At 39.2% G+C, this 20,679-nt stretch overlaps 1 protein-coding gene across 3 annotated transcripts in view; it reads right to left on the bottom strand.

The window, feature by feature from the left end:
* ADAM10 (ADAM metallopeptidase domain 10) overlaps positions 1–19,833 on the bottom strand; it is a 135,460-nt gene extending 115,627 nt beyond the window's left edge. The window contains exon 1 of one of the 3 annotated variants that reach the window (XM_036107032.2): positions 19,523–19,833. In XM_036107032.2, coding sequence (XP_035962925.1) covers positions 19,523–19,577 — 55 coding nt within the window. In that variant the 5' untranslated portion in view covers positions 19,578–19,833. Of the gene's footprint in view, positions 1–9,283; positions 9,333–19,187; positions 19,209–19,522 lie in introns of those variants that run through there. The other 2 variants (XM_078079275.1, XM_036107034.2) reach the window with 2 other exon arrangements.
* Positions 19,834–20,679: the final 846 nt, after the last annotated feature.

The raw sequence follows: 20,679 nt of genomic DNA, 5'->3' as shown, positions 1-20,679 counted from the left end.
AATCAAGTACAGGCAACCCTTGAACAGTGTGGGAATTAGGGACTGAACATGAGCCTTATAAAGGACTGCATTCCCCTACTCTACTCCCATAACTGTCTCACCACTACCCCCTTATTCTATCTGCCACATTAGTCTCCTACTGTCCCTCTGCCTAGAACAGGGCTGGAAACCACACTTCATTCCTGTATCTACTCAATTTCTTCAGAAGCTGTCTTTGGTCACCCTATTTAAAAGCACAGATCCCAGTCATTCTCATTCTAATATCCTGCTTTAGGTGCCTGGCTAGCTCAGTCAAAAGAGCACGCAACTCTTGATCTTGGGGTTATGAGTTCGAGCCCCATGCTGGGCAAAGAGATCACTTAAATAAATAAAACTTTAAAAAAATAATAATATCCTGCTTTATTTTTCTTCATATTACTTCTTATTAACATATATCCCTCCACCACTAGAATAGAAATTCCATGAAAATAAGGACTTTATGGGGTGCCTGGGTGGCTCAGTCGGTTGGGTGTCTGCCTTCGGCTCAGGTCATGATCCCAGAGTACTGGGATCGAGCCCCACATCCGGCTCCCTACTCAGCGGGGAGACTGCTTCTCCCTCTCCTCCCTCCTTGTGATCTCTCTCTCTCTCTCAAATAAAATCTTGAAAAAAAAAGGACTCTATTTTGTTCAGTGATGTATCCTCAGTGCCTAGAACAGAGTGACACAGAAAATGGGTGCTCAAGAAATATTTGCTTTAAGAATGAATGAATCCCAAAGGGATACATCACCCCAATGTTTATAGCAGCATTAATAATAATAGTCAAACTATGGAGAGAACCCAAGTGTCCATCGATTGATGAATGGATAAAGATGTGGTGTGTACATATACAATGGAATATTATTCAGTCATCAAAAAGAATGGAATCTTGCCATGTGCAATGACATGGATGGAGCTAAGATTATATGATGCTAAGTGATATAAGTCAGTCAGAGAAACACAAATACCATATGATCTCACTCATATATGGAATTTAAGAAAGCAAACAGATGAACATATGGGGAGAGGGGGAAGGATATAGGGAAACAAGCCATAAGTGACTCTGAATTATAGAGAATAAACTGAGGGATGATGGAGGGATGTGGGTGGGGGATGGGCTAGATGATTGATGGGTATTATGGAACACATATGTTCTGATGAGCAATGGGTGTTACTTCTAATTGATGAATCACTGAAGTCTATTCCAGAAACCAATATTATATAGTATGTTAACTAACAAAATTTGAATTAAAAAAAAAAGAATGAATCAACTCAATGTTTCATGGAAATTCCCATTTTCATTCATATTTATAAAGAAAGCAGCCTATACCTTGCTGATAAGAGAAGCACAAAGCAATCATGAGAAAATATGTGGGTTAATGACACTTACCAAGAAGTACCAGAATTTCTACCAGACCTAGCACTTGCAAAACGCAATTGGTTAAAAATAAAATTATTATAGGTTTATTCACCAGGTAATTTTTTTAAAAATCTTCTACTGATGCTACAACTGCATTTCAGATGCTTGTCTCTGTAATTACCTATGCAGTTTTTATCACCATTTTGCATGCCTTTCTGGACAATTATAACTCTCATATTCCTGCTGCAATTAAGTTTTTCAATTACCATGGCAGGTCAACATATCTTACTTCATGTTATAACAGTTTAGCAAGCATTTTCTTTATTTATAAGTAGAACTTCATGACTTAGAATCCCAGCTTTGCCACTTACTTAATTTAGGGATCTTGGAAAAGTTACTTAATCTCTCTGTGCCTCAGTTTCCCCATCTGTAAACAAGTGAAATAGCAGTACCTGTACCTGAAGTGTTATTACGTGGATTAAAACAATATAGGTAAAGGGCTCAGAATAGTGTACAGCACATAATAGGTAAAAATTCAGTAAATTATGGCTAAATTATTATCTAATTTAACTCATAACTGTAAAGAACAAGGATAATTAATCTTAAAATGAGGTACAGAGAGGTTAAGTGACCCAGCAAAGACTACAAAGCCTCCCTCTAGCTCTAACATTCTGTGATTCTAAATTCAGTCCAAAATGAAAATGGGTTTTTAAAAGTTTCACCTTGGGGGGTGCCTGGGTGGCTCAGTCATTAAGCGTCTGCCTTCGGCTCGGGTCATGATCCCAGGGTCCTGGGATCGAGCCCTGCATCGGGCTCCCTGCTCTGTGGGAAGCCCGCTTCTCCCTCTCCCACTCCCCCTGCTTGTGTTCCCTCTCTCGCTGTCTCTCTCTCTGTCAAATAAATAAATAAAATTTAAAAAAAAATAAAATAAAATAAAAGTTTCACCTTGGGGCACCTGGGTGCCTCAGCTGGTTTTGGCTCAGGTCATGATCTCAGGGTCCTGTGATCAGGCCCCTGCGTAGGACTCCGTGCTCAGCAGGGAGTATGCTTAAAGATTTTCTCCCTCTGCCCCTCCACCTAGTCGTGTGCATACGCTCTCTCTCTCAAATAAAATAAATAAATCTTTTTAAAAAAAAAGTTTCATCTTAACATAAAGTTAACGAGTTAACAATAAAGTTTATAATTATTGAGTATAATCAAATAAGCATGAAGACACTCTACATTTCCCCTTGGGGTCTAACTTTGCAGTGAATGACAACTGCTCAATGCTTTAAAAATAACATTTTTTAGGGGCACCTAGCTAGCTCAGTCAAAAGAGCATGCAACTCTTATGCTGAGCGAAATAAGTCAGAGAAAGACGTGTATCATATGACCTCACTGATACGAGGAATTCTTAATCTCAGGAAACAAACTGAGGGTTGCTGGAGTGGGGGGTGGGGTGGGAGGAATGGGGTGACTGGGTGATAGACACTGGGGAGGGTATGTGCTCTGGTAAGCGCTGTGAATTGTGCAAGATTGTTGAATCTCAGATCTGTACCTCTGAAACAAATAATGCAATATATGTTAAGAAAAAAAAAAAAAGAAGAAGATAGCAGGAGGGGAAGAATGAAGGGGGGGTAATCAGAGGGGGAGACGAACCATGAGAGATGATGGACTCTGAAAAACAAACTGAGGGTTCTAGAGGGGAGGGGGATGGGAGGATGGGTTAGTCTGGTGATGGGTATTGAGGAGGGCACGTTCTGCATGGAGCACTGGGTGTTATGCACAAACAATGAATCATGGAACACTACATCTAAAACTAATGATGTAATGTATGGTGATTAACATAACAATAAAAAATAAAAATAAAAATAAAAAAAGAGCATGCAACTCTTGATCTTGGGCTCATGAGCTCAAGCCCCACGTTGGGTGTAGAGATTACTTAAATAAGTAAACTTTCAAAAAATAACGTTTGGGGCAGGGGCCTGGCTGGCTCAGTCAGTGGAGCATGTGACTCTTGATTTTGGGGTTGTGGGTTTGAGTCCCACACTGGGTGTAGAAATTACTTAAAAATAATAAAAAATCTTTTTAAAAAATAACATTTTTAAAAATAGGAACACATACTAGTTGAGAAAAAGCAACTTGGTTTTTAGAGAGAAAATTCTAACTCATTCAACCTACCTAGTTTTTTAACAGAACATATAAAAATACTCACTGAGCAAAACCAATACACTAACAAAAATGGTAGTTTCATTTCACTTTATTTTTTTTTTTTTTTTTTTTTTTTTTAATTTTTTTTTTTTTTTTTTTTAAGATTTTATTTATTTGCGAGAGAGAGAATGAGAGACAGAGAGCATGAGAGGGAGGAGGGTCAGAGGGAGAAGCAGACTCCCTGCCGAGCAGGGAGCCTGATGTGGGACTCGATCCCGGGACTCCAGGATCATGACCTGAGCCGAAGGCAGTGGCTTAACCAACTGAGCCACCCAGGCGCCCCTCATTTCACTTTAAAGTCAATTTAAGTAAAAAGACTAATCAGAAGCTTTCAAGGCTTTTTTCCAGACATACTTAGACACTTAGGATTCTTACATAATTCACAAAAAATAAAATTATTTAGTTCAATATTCATTCATCTAATCACTTAACACATATATAATGAGCACTTACTAATATCCTAGCCATTGTTTCAGGGGCTGGGAATACAGCAGTGGACAAAAACATTTTCTAATGTAAAAAAGTGGACGAATAAGTTATTGACCTCATGAAGCTTTATTCTAGAGAAGGACGATGGACAATAAAATAAGTAAATAACTTTATTTATTTTTATTTGACAGAAAGAGAGGCAGCGAGAGAGGGAACACAAGCAGGGGGAGTGTGAGAGGGAGAAGCAGGCTTCCCGCTGAGCAGGGAGCCCGATGTGGGGCTCGATCCCAAGACCCTGGGATCATGGCCTGAGCTGAAGGCAGACACTTAACATCTGAGCTACCCAGGCACCCCTAAATAACTTTAAATGGCTATAAGAGTGTATTCACAGGGTAAGCAAATAGAATGCCAAGGAAAGGGTTGGTCTTTTTATATGAAGTAATGGAAAGATCTCACTAACATCTGAGCAAAGACTTAAAAGAGAGCCAAATGCAACAATCTAAGTGTACAGTAGTCCTTCCCTTCCCCATATCTGCAAGGGACTAATCCAAGGCCCCCAGTAGATGTCTGAAACAACGACAGCACAAACACTGGATATATGGTTTTTCCTATACATACATACCTATGATAAAGTTCAGGTGATAAATTAGGCACCATAAGAGATTAACAACAATAACTAATAGTAAAATAAAACAATTAGAACACTGTAATAAAACTTATGTGAATGTGGTCTCTCCCTCAAAATACCTTACTGTACGGTAATCATGCTTCCTTCTTGTGAAGATATGAGATGATAAAATGCCTAAGTGATGAGATAAAGTGAGGTGAATGACACAGGCATTGTGACACAGAGTGAGGCTAATACTGACCTTCTGACACTAAGTCCAGAGGATCATCTACTTCTAAACTGGGGCTGACCTTAGGTAACTGAAACTATGGAAAGTGAAACCACAGTTAAGGCGGGACTACAATACTTACCACTACTGAACTGCACAAAATGGTCATGATGATAAATTTTATGTTATGTGTATTTCACCACTATTTTTAAAAAATAGTTTTAATTTAAAAAGGAAAAACAAAGAGGGTAGATAATACAGCAATCTAGAAGGGAAGTGTTGCACGTAAGAGGACCAGCAAGGGCAAAGTCCCTGAGACAGGAACAAGCCTGGCATTTTTTACAGAGTTCTGTGCAGCTGGAGCAGAAGCAAACGGCGGGGGGGACTGTAGAGGTACTGCGGGGGAGATAAGCATACAATGTACATCACATAGGGGCTCACAAGCCACTTAGAAAGACTCTGGCTTTTACTTAAAATAGTAAGCCACTGAATGGGGTTTTTTTAATTTATTTATTTGCTATTGCTTTTTTTGAGGTGCAATTCATATAACATAAAACTCACCATTTGTAACATTTTAAAGTATACAATTTGCCAGTGGATGGTTTTGACAAAAGGAGTACCTTTGGAACAGGATCACATTGACTGCTATGTTGAAAAAAGACCGGGAGAACAAGAGAACAGGGAGAAGAGTTAGCAGGGTTTACAGTAATTAAAGTGAAATGGATGTTATCTTATGTCAACTAGTGAGAAGTATTCAAAGTCAGCACATACTTTGCAGAAGGAGCTGACAGGATTTGCTGATGGACTGCATACAGAGGGTAAGAGAAAGAAGAATATAACTCAAAGTTTTTGGCCAGAGCTCCCATTCATGAGACGGGAGAGACTACAAAAGGAAGGGGGGGGGGGGGGGAGAATCAGAGGTTTGGTTTTGGACATGTTAAGTTTGAGATGCCCACTAGACATTTAACCCAATATATAGCTGGTATACAGGAGGCTGGAAATCAAAGGACAGGACTGGGCTAGAGATACAAATAAATATGGAGGGTCATCACTATATTAGGGGTTATTTAAAGCAACTAATGGGGCACCTGGGTGGCTCAGTCGTTAAGCGTCTGCCTTCAGCTCAGGTCATGATCCCAGAGTCCTGGGATCGAGCCCCCCCATCAGGCTCCCTGGATCAAGGCCCGCATCAGGCTCCCTGCTCGGCAGGAAGTCTGCTTCTCCCTCTCCCACTCCCCCGCCTGTGTTCCTTCTCTCGTTATATCTCTGTCAAATAAATAAATAAAATCTTAAAAAAAAAAAATAAAGCAACTTATAAGTAAATCCAGGAACAGAAACTACTTCTTCCAAAGGTCTGTTGTAATTTAAATTAACATGTGATTTGTGGCCCATAATAGACTATTTTCTTCCTCTAAGTTAAATCCTCTATTTACATGAAATAGATTTGTACAAAAGGAAACACAGCCAACAAATCTATGAGTAAAAAACAAAACAATAATGAAAAAGAGCTAATGTTCTGTTGTTGCCTCTTAATACAGACCTGGAGTTTTTTTTATCACTCTGATATAATACCCATGAGGGGCAAAACGAAAGACAGGGAAGGTTAACAAGAAGGACTCAAAGGATAGCAATCTGTTACACCTTTTTATTCCTTCTATTAAGAATAGAATACTCAGTAACGATGTTCTCATGTAAAGTCCTTAGCAATGGAGAAACAAATCTGTTACCTCACAATGATGAAAATAAAATACATTTAACCTAAAGTACAAGTAAGATGTTAGTAATCCAACATCAGCAGAAAATGACAGCTTCCTGGGGAAGAATGAAGGGGGGGAAATCAGAGGGGGAGAAGAACCATGTGAGACGATGGACTCTGAAAAACAAACTGAGGGTTCTAGAGGGGAGGGGGGTGGGAGGATGGGTTAGCCTGGTGATGGGTATTGAGGAGGGCACGTTCTGCATGGAGCACTGGGTGTTATGCACAAACAATGAATCATGGAACACTATATCTAAAACTAATGATGTAATGTATGGGGATTAACATAACAATAAAAAAATTTAAAAAGAAAAAATAAATACTATAACTTATTAACTGACAAAAAAAAAAAAAAGAAAATGACAGCTTCCACTGAGGAAAATTTCTAGATAACTGAAGTTTATCTATGTCCAAATATCTTTCCATTTGAACCATTATTAATTTTTTCCTCTACTTTAACATCTTCTTGAGCCAGGCTCATCCTTATTAACATCTTTATTCTAAGATGTCCTCATAAAATATGATAACCTATAGGCTACTGTTATTGTGCCATTGTTCCTACATAAAATAGCTCCATCCTGCAGTATTCTGTCAATGATGTCTCCTCCTTTCTCTACTGTACGTTATTTTACCCATACATAAAAGCATCCCAACATTTTACTTTCTGGTCCTTAGTTGTAGTTGACGGAAATCTGGCCCTCAGAAAGCATGTAATAAATTCACACAGTGCCTAGTACTTAGAAGCTTCCTGGGAAATTTGAACATTCCCACACTTAAAAAGAGAAAGTAATCTTTTTTCCCCCCTTTTTTTATTGTTATGTTAATCCCCATACATTACATCATTAGTTTTAGATACAGTGTTCCATGATTCATTGTTTGTGCATAACACCCAGTGCTCCATGCAGAACGTGCCCTCCTCAATACCCATCACCAGGCTAACCCATCCTCCCACCCCCCTCCCCTCTAGAACCCTCAGTTTGTTTTTCAGAGTCCATTGTCTCTCATGGTTCTTCTCCCCCTCCGATTTCCCCCCCTTCATTCTTCCCCTCCTGCTACATTCTTCTTCTTCTTTTTTTCTTTCTTAACATATATTGCATTATTTGTTTCAGAGGTACAGATCTGAGATTCAACAGTCTTGCACAATTCACAGCGCTTACCAGAACACATACCCTCCCCAGTGTCCATCACCCAGTCACCCCATCCCTCCCACCCCACCCCCCACTCCAGCAACCCTCAGTTTGTTTCCTGAGATTAAGAATTCCTCATATTAGTGAGGTCATATGATACATGTCTTTCTCTGTTTGACTTATTTCGCTCAGCATAATACCCTCCAGTTCCATCCACGTCGTTGCAAATGGCAAGAAAAGAGAAAGTAATCTTATTAGTTATGTAAGACAATGTCATTAATCTCATGAGATGCATAATGAAGTCTTTAGTGTTACAACTTACTTTCAAATGGTTCAGAGGAAAAAATATATAAATAAATACATATTTTTTACTTATATTTCTTGAGCGATAAAGCAAGCACGGCAAAAGATAACCATTAATAAATGTAGATCAAAGGTATACAAATGTTAATTGGACTATTTATACTTTCAACCTCTCAGAAAGTATAGAAGCTTTTAAGATACAAAGTTAGGAAAAAAATATAGTATATACTGAGTAAATGCCTATGTGTAAAATTGGTAAAGGATAACTGGATTGGATCTATTAGATGGAGAAAACATAACTAATTTTCAAAACTTATTAAAAAAAAAAAAACTGGGGAAAAAGTAAAGCAATACCAGAAAATCACCTACATGCAGGAGTAGTAGAAAAATGGCCAGCAAGTTCTAAAAAATAGAAAAAAAAAACATAACTTGGTCTCCTTGCCACTGGAGAGCTTAGAAAGTGTCTCCCTTTTTACAGTTTGAGAATAGTATTTTTATTTCCTGTAATTTTTTTCAAAGTCTGGTGACTTTGGATACTGGTTCTTACTAAAGGCAATCTGCTTTAAAAAAATATTTGTTTCCTGATTACTGTAGAAACACATTAACTTATATCTCACCATCCAGAGATTTATTGTGTATCCTCAAGCTTTTAAAAAATGAACATACACAAATTTATGACAAAACTGATATGGTATTATGAATAAAATGTCCTATAAGCTGCTTTCCTCTCCTTAATTGTAAACATTTTCTACTGTAAAAGAAAAAAAAAACTAGAAGGTGCTTTCCACTCCTTAATTCTAAACATTTTCTAATGTAAAAGAAAAACCTTGTAAAGAACTTGACTGACCAAAAGCCAAATGGCTCAAATAAGTATAAAGAGCCTAAACTGATGGCAAAATAACTGTCTTTGTACAAAGGCAGAATCTAACAACCTCACTATACAATGCCTTTCAAAGCACAAGATATGTTTCTTAGAGGCAGTATAGTATTTAAGAGCATGAATTCTGGAGCCAGACTGACCAGATTCAAATCCCAGTTTTCCCCAATAAGTATATGACTTCTCTGACATTGAAGATGTTATCCTCCCTGATCCTGCTCCCTCATTTGTGAAATGAAAATAACAGAACCTATCTTACAGAGATGTTGTAAAGACTGGGTTAATACACAAAATGCCCTAACAACAGTGCCTGGCATATAATAACAATTCCATAAATGCTAAACATTATGAATATTTTCCATATTTCATGGGTAGTTAGCATCTTACTTTCTAGGAATGCTGCAAACAAAAGCTTCCTTCCCAGCTTCTGAATCCAAAACCTACAATCTTCTGTTCCAATCTAAATTAAATATAATAGGGCAAAAAACATAGAATGAAAATTTCATTAACATCCAGATGAAAAAATAATCAGAATATATCTTGCTGATATATCATCACATATCATCAATATCATCATCTTTGTGTGGGACAGCAATATTACATAACAAACTTTTTTTTCTATCTATATCAAAGAAACTTTATTCTACAATTTTAAGAATGGGGGAAGAAAAATTGGCAAACATGTTTTGACATTACAGAGCTTCCTATTTACAGAAAAACTCAATTACAATAAATGAGAGGATGTTTAAGAAGAAGCTAAGGCTGGCACATTTCCATTCCTCAGAAAAATTACTTGTAATCAAGTTGTTTTCAACAGACTTTTCACTTGTATAATTCTAAAATTAAGTATCAAGAGCATTTTTCCCCAACAGAAAAGTGTATTTCCTTCCTGAGAAACTTGAGTCATCAACTATGTCTTAGACATCACACTGTGTTGACCAATGCTTCTTATATTTGATATATATTCACTCTGATCTTGAAGCACTAAATACCACTAACAAAATTGTTCTCTTGTATGACAAAGGTAGACTTCCAGGAACTATCATGTCCTACATTTCAGCAATATATGTAAGTACCTTTACTGTACTCCTAGAAAAGTTACTTCTGGGGGGGGCCTGGGTGGCTCAGTCATTTAAGCATCTGCCTTCAGCTCAGGTCATGATCCCAGGGTCCTGGGCTCCCTGCACAGCGGGGCACCCGCTTCTCCCTCTCCCACCCCCCCGCTTGTGTTCCCCCTCTCATGGTCTCTCTAACAATAAATAAAAATCTTTAAAAAAAAAAGAAAAAGAAAAAGTTACTTCTACAATGTGACTTCAAACTTAAGTCACAGTATCAATTTCTTCACTAGAAATGAATTAGATCATTTTCTACAAGTAAATATCTACACCTAACAGTTCCAGTGAAAGTTCAAGATAGTAGGGTGTGTCCTACAATTATAAGCATATTTCAACACATCCACTTTTTGAGATGAACTGGTTTCTAAAAATTAAAAATAATAAAGCTAGCTGGCTCAGAAATTAAGATAAGTAGCTCTTTTTAAATTATAAACTAAATCAATCACAAAGGGCACGAAACATCAATGATTAAAACATACTGAATGTATTAAATTTCTACCACTAATGTATGAAATACAACTTACAAATTCAAAAATGGAACATGTACATAATTTAGATTTCTGTGCTCATCTGAAATGACTTTATACCATTTCAATAAGCGCAGACACAAGTACAGACAGTAACCCACGTAAGGGACTGTGACTTTCAACCTACCTAAATAAAACACACACACAATGGGCTCAGCCACAACTCCCCAGTTGGTGTATATCTACCCCACACCCACATTTCATCCTAAGCCCACTCTCATTACTTCACCCTTCTCCCATATGACACCCCAAAGCATCTACCTCTACCTCCTTCCAGGAAATTTGGATGTGCAAATAAAATAATTCTGCCAAAGGTGTTAATGATGATAATAAGAGGAAGGGGGAATAGAGTTATAAAAAAGATAATGAAAGTTTTTGAGAACTTATGCATTAAAATTTTGAAGAGAATATTTTGTGAAAAGTTGAAACTGAGTAGAACAAATTCTGAAGATAGAGCTGCAGAAGCTGCTGACTGAGTCTCTCAAAACTACCCCACAGAAACTAAAATCCTACTAATCTATGGCTCTTCTCGGTTAATAAGCAACTGGTTTGGTTTGGTTTTTAAATAATCCTCATCAGTTATCAGTCATTCAATTGCTATTATAAATAAACAGAATCAGATTTACTTTCCAACCACAAACTGGAAGATGAAGAATGGGAAATGCTGGAAGATAAATGATAAAAGTAAATTTTTCGGAGCTGCAGCGCATAGAACACTAGGAGGAAAAAGGTTTGAACAGGATAGAAATATGGAAGCTTACGAAACTTGAGTAATCAATTAAGATAGCAAGCTATCAGAAATTTAAAAAAAAAAAAAAGGTAAAAAGACTCAAATTTCCTTAGAGCAGGGTTTCTCACTCTCAGCACTACTAACATTTTGGCCAGACAATTCTTTGTTGTGGGGGACTGTCCTGTGCATTGTAAGATAGTTAGCAGCATCTCTGGCCTCTACTCACTAGATGCCAGTAGCATCCCTCCAGGTATGACAACCAAAACTGTCTCTAGTCTATAAATGTTTCAGTGTCTGCTCTGCATGCATATACACTTTAACTACACACTAATTTTTTGAAGGATACAAAACTGCATAAATATTACAATGCAAATTCATAATAATAAGCATTTTAAAAGATTGAATGATTAATATTTAAAAGTGATAAAATTGTGAAGGAATTATGGATTTTCTTAAATTCTGTTTTCTAGGGGTGCCTGGGTGGCTCAGTCAGTTAAGCGACTGCCTTTAGCTTGGGTCATGATCTCAGGGTCCTGGTATCGAGCCCGTACTGGGCTTCCTGCTTGGCGGGAGGCCTGCTTCTCTCTCTCTCCCACTCTCCCTGCTTGTGTTCCCTCTCTCGCTATCTCTCTCTCTGTCAAATAAATAAAATCTTTAAAAAAATAAATAAATAAATTCTATTTTCTAATGCTTGGTATCAACTTTCTAGCATTTCAACTTCTAGAAATACATTTTATCCATCTTTATTTTGAAACTAATAGATTCCAAATGAAAGTAGGCCTGGAAACAATATAATTTTTATAATATTTGTATAACATTTTACAGTCTCCAGCATTTTTACAAACTTATCCCAATTAATTCTTAGGAAAAGAGGTAGCAAATTAATATCCCATTAGATTCATAAGTATAGGATTCTATCTGTATTCTTATGAAAACTAAATCCAAAGTTCAAATATGTGTATTGTATCCCTTGCCATCATCTATGCAAGCAAAGACAAATAGAAAATTCTGCTTCAAAAATCATATATGTACATTTGCCAAAGAGCCTAATTCCAACTTGATAACAAATATATACCTGCAAAAATATACTTGTTAATGTATCTTTAATTCTAACCTCTCCCAGGCGCCTGGGTGGCTCAGTCAGTTAAGCATCTGACTCTTGATCTCAGCTCATGTCTTGATCTCAGGGTCATGAGTTCAAGCCCCGCGTTAGGCTCCACACTGGGTGTAGAACCTACTTAAAAAAAAAAAAAAATCGGGGGCGCCTGGGTGGCTCAGTCGTTAAGCGTCTGCCTTCGGCTCAGGTCATGATCCCAGGGTCCTGGGATCGAGTCCCACATCGGGCTTCCTGCTCAGCGGGAAGCCTGCTTCTCCCTCTCCCACTCCCCCTGCTTGTGTTCCCTCTCTCGCTGTCTCTCTCTCTCTGTTGAAAATAAAGTCTTAAAAAAAAAAAAAAAAATCGAACCCCTCCCCTCCACTCCAAATTCACCAAACTTCTACCTCACCACTCTGGAGCAATGCTTCCCAAATGACAAGCCAAATATTTCTGGAAGACTGCAAAGTTTCAGCCAATCCCCAACAAAAATATTAGATTGCAAGTCAGATAAAATCCCAGACTATGACACACATCCCAAACTAGAACCTACCTAGATTCAAAATCTTAAGATGTCTTATTTTCAACTTCAAAGACTGAGGCCCTCTTAAGTTTTATGAAAACACCCTCTCTCCAATGCAACAGCCTCTGAGATCTAAATTCAACACAGAGTGAGTCTTCAATAATTTTGTTAGTTTCATGTTAAACTTCTGCCAAGTTGTATCAGTTTTCTTCCGTGAGATTTCTTTTCTATCCTTATTTATTTCTACAATACAGAAATAAATATAGAACTTAAACACACAATTCATCAAGCAACTAATTTATTCCTTACTGTATCATATTCCAACTCCTCAACATGGACTCCAACCAACATTCCGTAACACTCTACCTTGCAGCTATAATGGCCTAGAATATGAATAATTGGAGTCCTGGCTATCATGGCCCAGCTAGCACTTCTTATTTCCTGCCATGGACTCTCCATTCCAGGCAAGAAAACCTACAAGCACCTTACTAGACTATTATGCCATTCTCTTTCCTCAAAAGGCTTTCCCCAACTGGGGAAATAAATCCTCATTTTATCTGCAACTACAATACATAATTGGAACTGTATTTTTATATCTTGGCATTTCTGTCTATGCTGACAAACTCAGTATTTTTTACTTCTCACTCAAGACTGTAGCTCATGACTCCTACTAACCACAGACATACAATAAACTGGTGACTAAAACAGCAATGTTCTCGCTGTACACGTTCTCACACTGTTTACTTGGAATTGTAATAGCTTCAGAATGAATTCACCCAGTTTCAAAGGGAGTCTACATTCTCTAAGAACTATTCTCAGTATTACTGTTTCCTGCAACCTAGTGAGACAGGACTGTCTCCACTAGTACCAAGGGAAAGCCTTCACACTGCTAGATAGCAATGTTACTGCCCTCATAGGGATTGAACTGGTAGGATTATTACAGTTTTCCCATTTATTCTTATTAACATTGCTTTCTTTTCCTAGTATAAAGATTGACAGTTAAACTAGTTAGAATTACCACTACTGGATTTTTATTCACAAAAGCAGGCATTTTAGAGTTGCTTGGAAGAATCACTAACAATCGTTAAATAAATCAATTCCTCCAAAAAAAAACAAACCTGGGGCTCCTTATCCAAGCATGTCACATAGAGTTGCCCATGTGCAAATAAACCAAATGCAAATCAATTCCTAGAATTTGGAGCATCTGCCCTGTGACTTGGGGCTCCGATCTGAAACCACTGTGTTTTTCTGTTCACAGCCTTTTGTATCTACAATTCGTCTCCCCCAGTTAGTAACCACACAGGCCTCTCATGGAAACTTGTGTTAGCAGCTATATCCAATGACTACTTGCCCTGCCCCCCAACTTCTCCACACACACAAATTCCATTTTTGTTACTCCATGTATATATTTTAAGTTAGGCCGTCCCAAAAATATACCTCCAACTTTGGCAAAAGTTTTCTAACCATTAGAATGTGATACAATTCAAAGACAGACAAATTTAACTTTATGCAAATCACAAACTCACCAAATCTGTAACACACAACAGTTACCTTACTTCAAACTAACAATAAAACACAGTATCACAGTATCCGGAGCCTCTGTCATCTACCTTTTACCTAATTGCTCCTTTAAATACAGAGAATATTTTTCTTAACTTACAATTTGCATTTAAGGTATGTTTAATATCAATAATCTAGTATACTAGTTTGGAACCAAAGTACTCATGATTCAGATCTGGGAAATGATCTACCTGCAACCAAATGAGTGTGCGTTTTATTTGGTGTGTCTTCCTGGTTATCTATCAGTTTTTTTCTCTCCATTCCACCTTGCCTCACTTTAACTACCAAAATACATTAATACAACATTATCCTAATTGTTCAGAACAGGGAACCTCAACACTAAACTCCACAAGCCAAAACATATACATTAAAAATAAACTTTTAGGGGCGCCTGGGTGGCTCAATCAGTTAAGAATCTGCCTTCGGCTCGGGTCATGATCTTGGGGTCCTGGGACCAAGCCCCGTTTCTGGCTCCCAACTCAGCAGGAAGCCAGCTTTCCCTCTGCCCCTCCCCCTGCCCCCGCCCCCCCCCCCCCGCTTGTGAGTGCTCTCTAATAAATGAATAAAATCTTTTAAAAAGAACACATCACTTTAAAAAATAAATTTTAAAATATATATGTATCTAAAGTTCATGTACTTTATTCCAAAAAGATGCAGAACTTATTTATTCCACTTTGCATGCAAGCATATCAAGTATGATTATTTAGTTTCCCCACAGAAAATGTATTAGAAACAACTAATTAGAAGGTGATATCCTCAAGGTTTGCAAGAAAGCCAGGAATTTTAACCAAAAAGTTGGAAATACTATTGAAACCAGATACAAGAATAAAAAGCACAATCACCTAGAATAAATTTAGAATACCCAATTGTTTGGGGGGGGCGGGGCAGGGGAGGGGGGACAGAAACTACAATAGAGCCCGGAACAGTAACAGCTGTTCTCTATACTAAACCTCAATCATTTAAGAGAAGATTGAAGTCAGCCCATTTTAAGGGCACAGTAAATGTGTAATGTATCCTAGAAAAACTTCCATCAAAAATTGCCAAAATTTTACAAGTCTGGTCCCAGAGACTTATTTGGGAATCTTCTCATATCTGAACCTGTCATTGTCATTTCCCAACAACGCTGGAAAGTGTACCTTATTGTTCAATGTATTATTTCATTTCATTTTATGAATTTCAAAGGCAGAGTTTATGTTTATGACCTGTTCTTAAAAGAAAAAAAGCCTAAGTTTTTACTCGCATGACCCTCAACCATTTTTTCCTGTGAGTTTCATCCAAGTAGAAAAAGAAATGGTTTCTTATTTGCTCGTTGAGATAAAGTGATCTGGAAAAATTAGAACCATCATTCTTTAAGAACTTCAAATTGTTATTATGAAAACAGGATTTTTAATATTTAATAATCTTATGCTAAATAAAAAGAACAGGTATGCCACAGCTTTTATTAACAAAGGTTTAAGACTACTGTAAAAATAATTAAAACACATATTAAAAGTTGGATAAGAGGTCACAGTCAAAAAAACATTTCTAAAAGACTGGATTCATCTATGTAAGATGAAGCCAAGGTAGAGATGCAAATAACATAGTCGCAAGATCCACACAGGTGACAAAAATGAGTGAAGCAGGCCAAGTGTATTACCAGTAGGAATGATAGTAACTGCACTGACCGGTAAGCACATGCCCAGTCTAAAGAGGGCAGCTACTGCTCTACCACTCTGCTACAGACAATAGGAATGCAGCCCAGAAGAGCCTGGGTTTCCAATTCTTCCAAAAAAATAAAAAAATTTAGAAGTCTATGAATTTCATTTTTCAATATTGATAACTAGTTGAAACCTAAAGACATTGCGAATCAAACAATACATCTCTAAGGTGGCTCAGCCCAGGGGCCACCTTTAACCTAATGTGTGAACTGCTTTCAAAAAGGTTATGAGGGGGCAATGGGTAAAGTTCAGGCCTTGAGGTCAAGCTGGCCTGGGATTGAATGTCTAATTCACCACTTAGCAGGTGGATAATGAAAGAAATTATTTCTTCAAGCCTATTTCTTCAACTGTAAAATACCACCACTCTCTCATAAATGTTGAAAAGTGAAACTCCTAACACAGTATCAGATACACAATAGACATCATAGAAATGTCCCTTACTGCCCCTCCTTAACCCTGCAAGTCCTTTGGAAAATTTAAGAGATCAGATAATAAACAGACACCCTTGAAGATCTTAAACAAGTTATTAAAAAAAAAAATCAGAAAACAGAGGTGCCTGCTGTGCCCATTTCCCTCACCCCTGCTACTCAGAGAGGTTCTGTGTATACAGAAAAGATACAGTTAATGTAGGGCATGGCTTGAATGGACCTTAAAATGATACAATTAACTGGATTATCAATCTCAAATTAAAAAGATGAACAGGCAGAACTCCTTAAAGATAGAGACAAATCTCTCTTATTAACTTCATAGACCCTTATTTGCTGGTAGAAGTGAGAGAAATCGTTTAAGCTTAAGCTTTAATAATTTTAATACTTTTGGCCAAACTTCCAGAAAACTTATTTCTAAAGAATGCATGGTACAAAACAAAGGATTTACGCCAGATTTTTAAACATACAAAACATGACAGACTCTAAACTTAATTTTATGTATGATTTCATCAAATCCAAGTACTGTCGGATTGAATTTACTACTAGAGCTAAAATATCTTTGACCTCTCAAACATACCAATTAATTTTTAAAAAGAGAAAAGACAACAACTCTCCAAAATATTTGTGTTAAAAAGTACTATGCACACGTACATAAAAAATATTTGGGCTATATTTACTTAGAATAGTTCCAATAAATTTCTAATGTGGTTACAAATAATAAAAGCAATTTTATGTATACATATCTATATAAACACTTACTGAACTCTGCAAATTTTATGGTATCTTCCTACATATACAACAGACTGGGGCATGTGCTAGAAATGAAAGTTTAATGCATGTGCATTAGGAAAGTTTAAGTTTCAGGAAGCAACTAAGGCAACTAAAATCATTTATTAAGTACATAAAAATCTATACTTCAAAGTTAAATCCGTATTTCCACTACAACTTCTTGTCTACATAAACATATTCATTTCTTTCATATGTTAAACAAATTATATTCAATTTGAGCGTATTCTATTCTACATATCATCATCATATAAACTTCTTACAAACTTGACCATAAATATAAATAGCTCAGGCTCATATTTAAAAATAGTATATATTACAATAAAATTACAAATATCTCCAAGTACCCAAAGGCTACAATCTTGATGCTAATTTTAAAATGAAAGTTTCTTAGTGTCTTTTTTTTAAAGTTCTGCTTAAACATGAAAAAGTAAGTAGCCTTTTAATGTTTAATGCAAAATGATACTTTATAAATGACTCCAAAGTTCTGAATTTAGATTTTTGTGTACCAACGGTCTTAACCCACAAAAATGATGCTGTTAATTTACTTTTTCTTCAACCATCAGGTTACACCAATTTATATTCTTACTGTTTCACACTTAAAAACAACGGTCATTTTATATACTACCACTCCTCAGTAATTTACAGTACCTCATGTGTTTGTCTTAGTTTGTACCACCTCATAGAAATCAAGAGTCTAACACCTGACTATAATCATAAATAGTGATAAGAGACGGAAAAAATGATTTGTCGGAAGCCACATTCTGAACATAAATACAAATGTTATAAAAGGCCCTTATAAAGGGTCTCTAGCACACGATACTTCTTAAAACTAAACATCTACTAGAAACTCTTAATCTAAAATGTACATCTAGCAAATGAACACCACAAACTACAACAAAAGTGTACCTACAAAGCATCATTCTCGGACTAAGTAGAACTCAGGACAAAAATACGCTTGGCTCTGCAATCATAAGTTAAAGTGACAAAGAAGAACAGAAACAATACACTACATAAAATATACAGTATTCTCTAAATTATCAAATTACACTATCCTCATCGGAAGCATTCCGGTAATTTTTTTCAATTCAATGACTTTAAACAAACTTTGAGGTTTTTAAGTATACTTTGGGGCAAGACAAAAACTTTACCTAAAATAAAGCACTTTACACAACAAAATTATGCAGCTGGTCCTAGGATCATAAAAAAATCGTCTTCAAAACCCGAGTAATCAAGAAATTATCTGCTTACAGTAAATTTAACTCCAATTTGCGGGGTGAGGGAGTTGCCACCGTCTGACAACCCACTAACTACGCTGTACGTCTACTCCACCTGAGAGCTTAAGAAAAAAGTTGGGTCACCCAGGGACTTGTCCCTCTAAGAGACCCAATCCAAACAGATCAAACATCCGAAACGGCTTACTTTTCTCCCCACCAAACCCATTCCCCTGGGCAACAGAATGTTTTCACTGAACATAAACACACCCTCCTGAGAGCTCTCTCCAAACACTCGGGCAGAGGCAGGGCACTATAGCGAGCGGAAGCGACTCGTCTCAGACAGCAGAGGACCACTGTTACCCCTCCACGGGCGGCCCCTCTGCAGAACCGGGTCAGTCTGGATCGCCGCGCCCGGTAAAGAACAATACACCAGCCCCGCCGCACACATCTCAACTTCCCACGAGCCTGCGCGGCCGTTCCCCGCGGTGGAGCGGACTCCGGAATCCGCCACCGGGCAGAGGCTGGGGCGGAAGGAGGGAGGTAAAGACCGCCAGCCCCGCGGCGGCAGCCCGTCCCGGCACCCGGCGAGCAGGCTGGAGGTATGGAGCCACCGACCCGGGCTCCACGGCTCACGCCCGGCAACTCGGATCTCCCGACTGCTTCTCTGGAAGGCGACCCCCGCCTCCCCTGCCGCCGGGGCAGTGGGGGGCGGGGAAGGCCTCGGCGGAGGCTCGCAGCCTCCTTGGCCCGCCACGGAAGGGAACGCGGTTGGGGCGCGGGGGACAATAGGGAGCGGGGAGCGCCGCGCGCCGGAGTGGCGCCGCCGGCCGGCCGGGCTGACTGACGCGCCTGCCGCGCGGCGCGACTGGGCTCCGCTCGACCCGGCCGCCGCTGCCGCCGCGCGGTCCGCCGTGGTCAAGGCGTCCCCGGCGCTCGGGGTCGTGCCTCACCTCCCAGCCCCGCCGCCCAGGAGAGGAGCGGAATTAACACTCTCAGCAACACCATCTTCCGCGGCCGCCGCCTCCTCACGGGTTAACAGCAGCACATCGATCCGGAGGGAGAAGCTGAAGGGGCTTGGTCCGGAGTCTCCACGGGAAGCAGGGACCTCCCCCGGCAGGAGAAACGGCGAAGCACCTCCCTCTCGCTCCACTTCAGGGGCCGGCAAAGCTCCCAGCTCCTCCAAAACAGGGACCTCCCTCCCCCTCGTTCGTTTCCTTCCTCCCTTCCCCGCGTTCCTTCCCTCGCTCCTTCCCTCTTCTCTACCTCCCTCCCCCGAGCCCCGGACCTCCGCCTCCTTCCTCACCACGTGATGCGCGGCGCCCAACCCGCAGGCCCAGCCGCACCCCTTCCTCCCGCCCCTCCCCCTCCCCCAGGCACCCGAGGGGCGCGCGCATGCGCGCGGGGTCCGGTTCCCGGGCTGTTAGGCCCGCCGCCGCTTCCTGTCCGCTGGCGGAGAGCTGGGATTGGGTTTAGGAGGCGGGGTTTCCCCTGGTCCCGCCCCGAAACGGGAGCGCTTCTCCGCAGAGCAGCGACGGCTCGCCGGCTAGTTCTTAACGACTGGTGAGGACCGTCCCTAAGACGAAAATGGGAGAGAGAAAAGATGTTAAGAGGCCGCTTTCTTCTTAACTTCACAAGTAAGGGAGATTTTTATTTCTTCCTTTTCTGTCTCTGGTGGTGCACGACCGCAACCAAATAAACGAAAGCAAAGTCCCAACAAGCGACAGCCACCAGTGATCAAACAGATGAAAAGACCTTCAAACCCAGAAAGGAAAGACACAGCCTATGGCATTTTTTTTTCTTAATTCTTTAAAAATTTGTCTCAGATCAGGCTTTGGCCTTTCTAAATGTCCGCAGTTTAATCCATACGGTCCTAAATCTCCTGCCCAAAATATGTCCTTTTACCACTCTTTTTTTCCCAGCTCTGAAGAGAACTGCACCCCAGCTTCTTTGAAGCTCATGTTTGGTTTATGTTTGGTTTCTCAGTAACTCACTTTGGTTCTTTAAACTCATATTCCTGGATTAAAGACTTAAACACAGGACCTGAAGTTGTAAAATTTCTAGAAGGAAACTGGGAGAAAGCTCCTTGACATTGGTCTTGCCAATGTTT

The sequence above is a fragment of the Halichoerus grypus genome, chromosome 8, assembly GCF_964656455.1.
Source record: "Halichoerus grypus chromosome 8, mHalGry1.hap1.1, whole genome shotgun sequence".
NCBI lineage: Eukaryota > Metazoa > Chordata > Mammalia > Carnivora > Phocidae > Halichoerus > Halichoerus grypus.
This window is presented reverse-complemented; position numbering and strand designations above follow the sequence as displayed.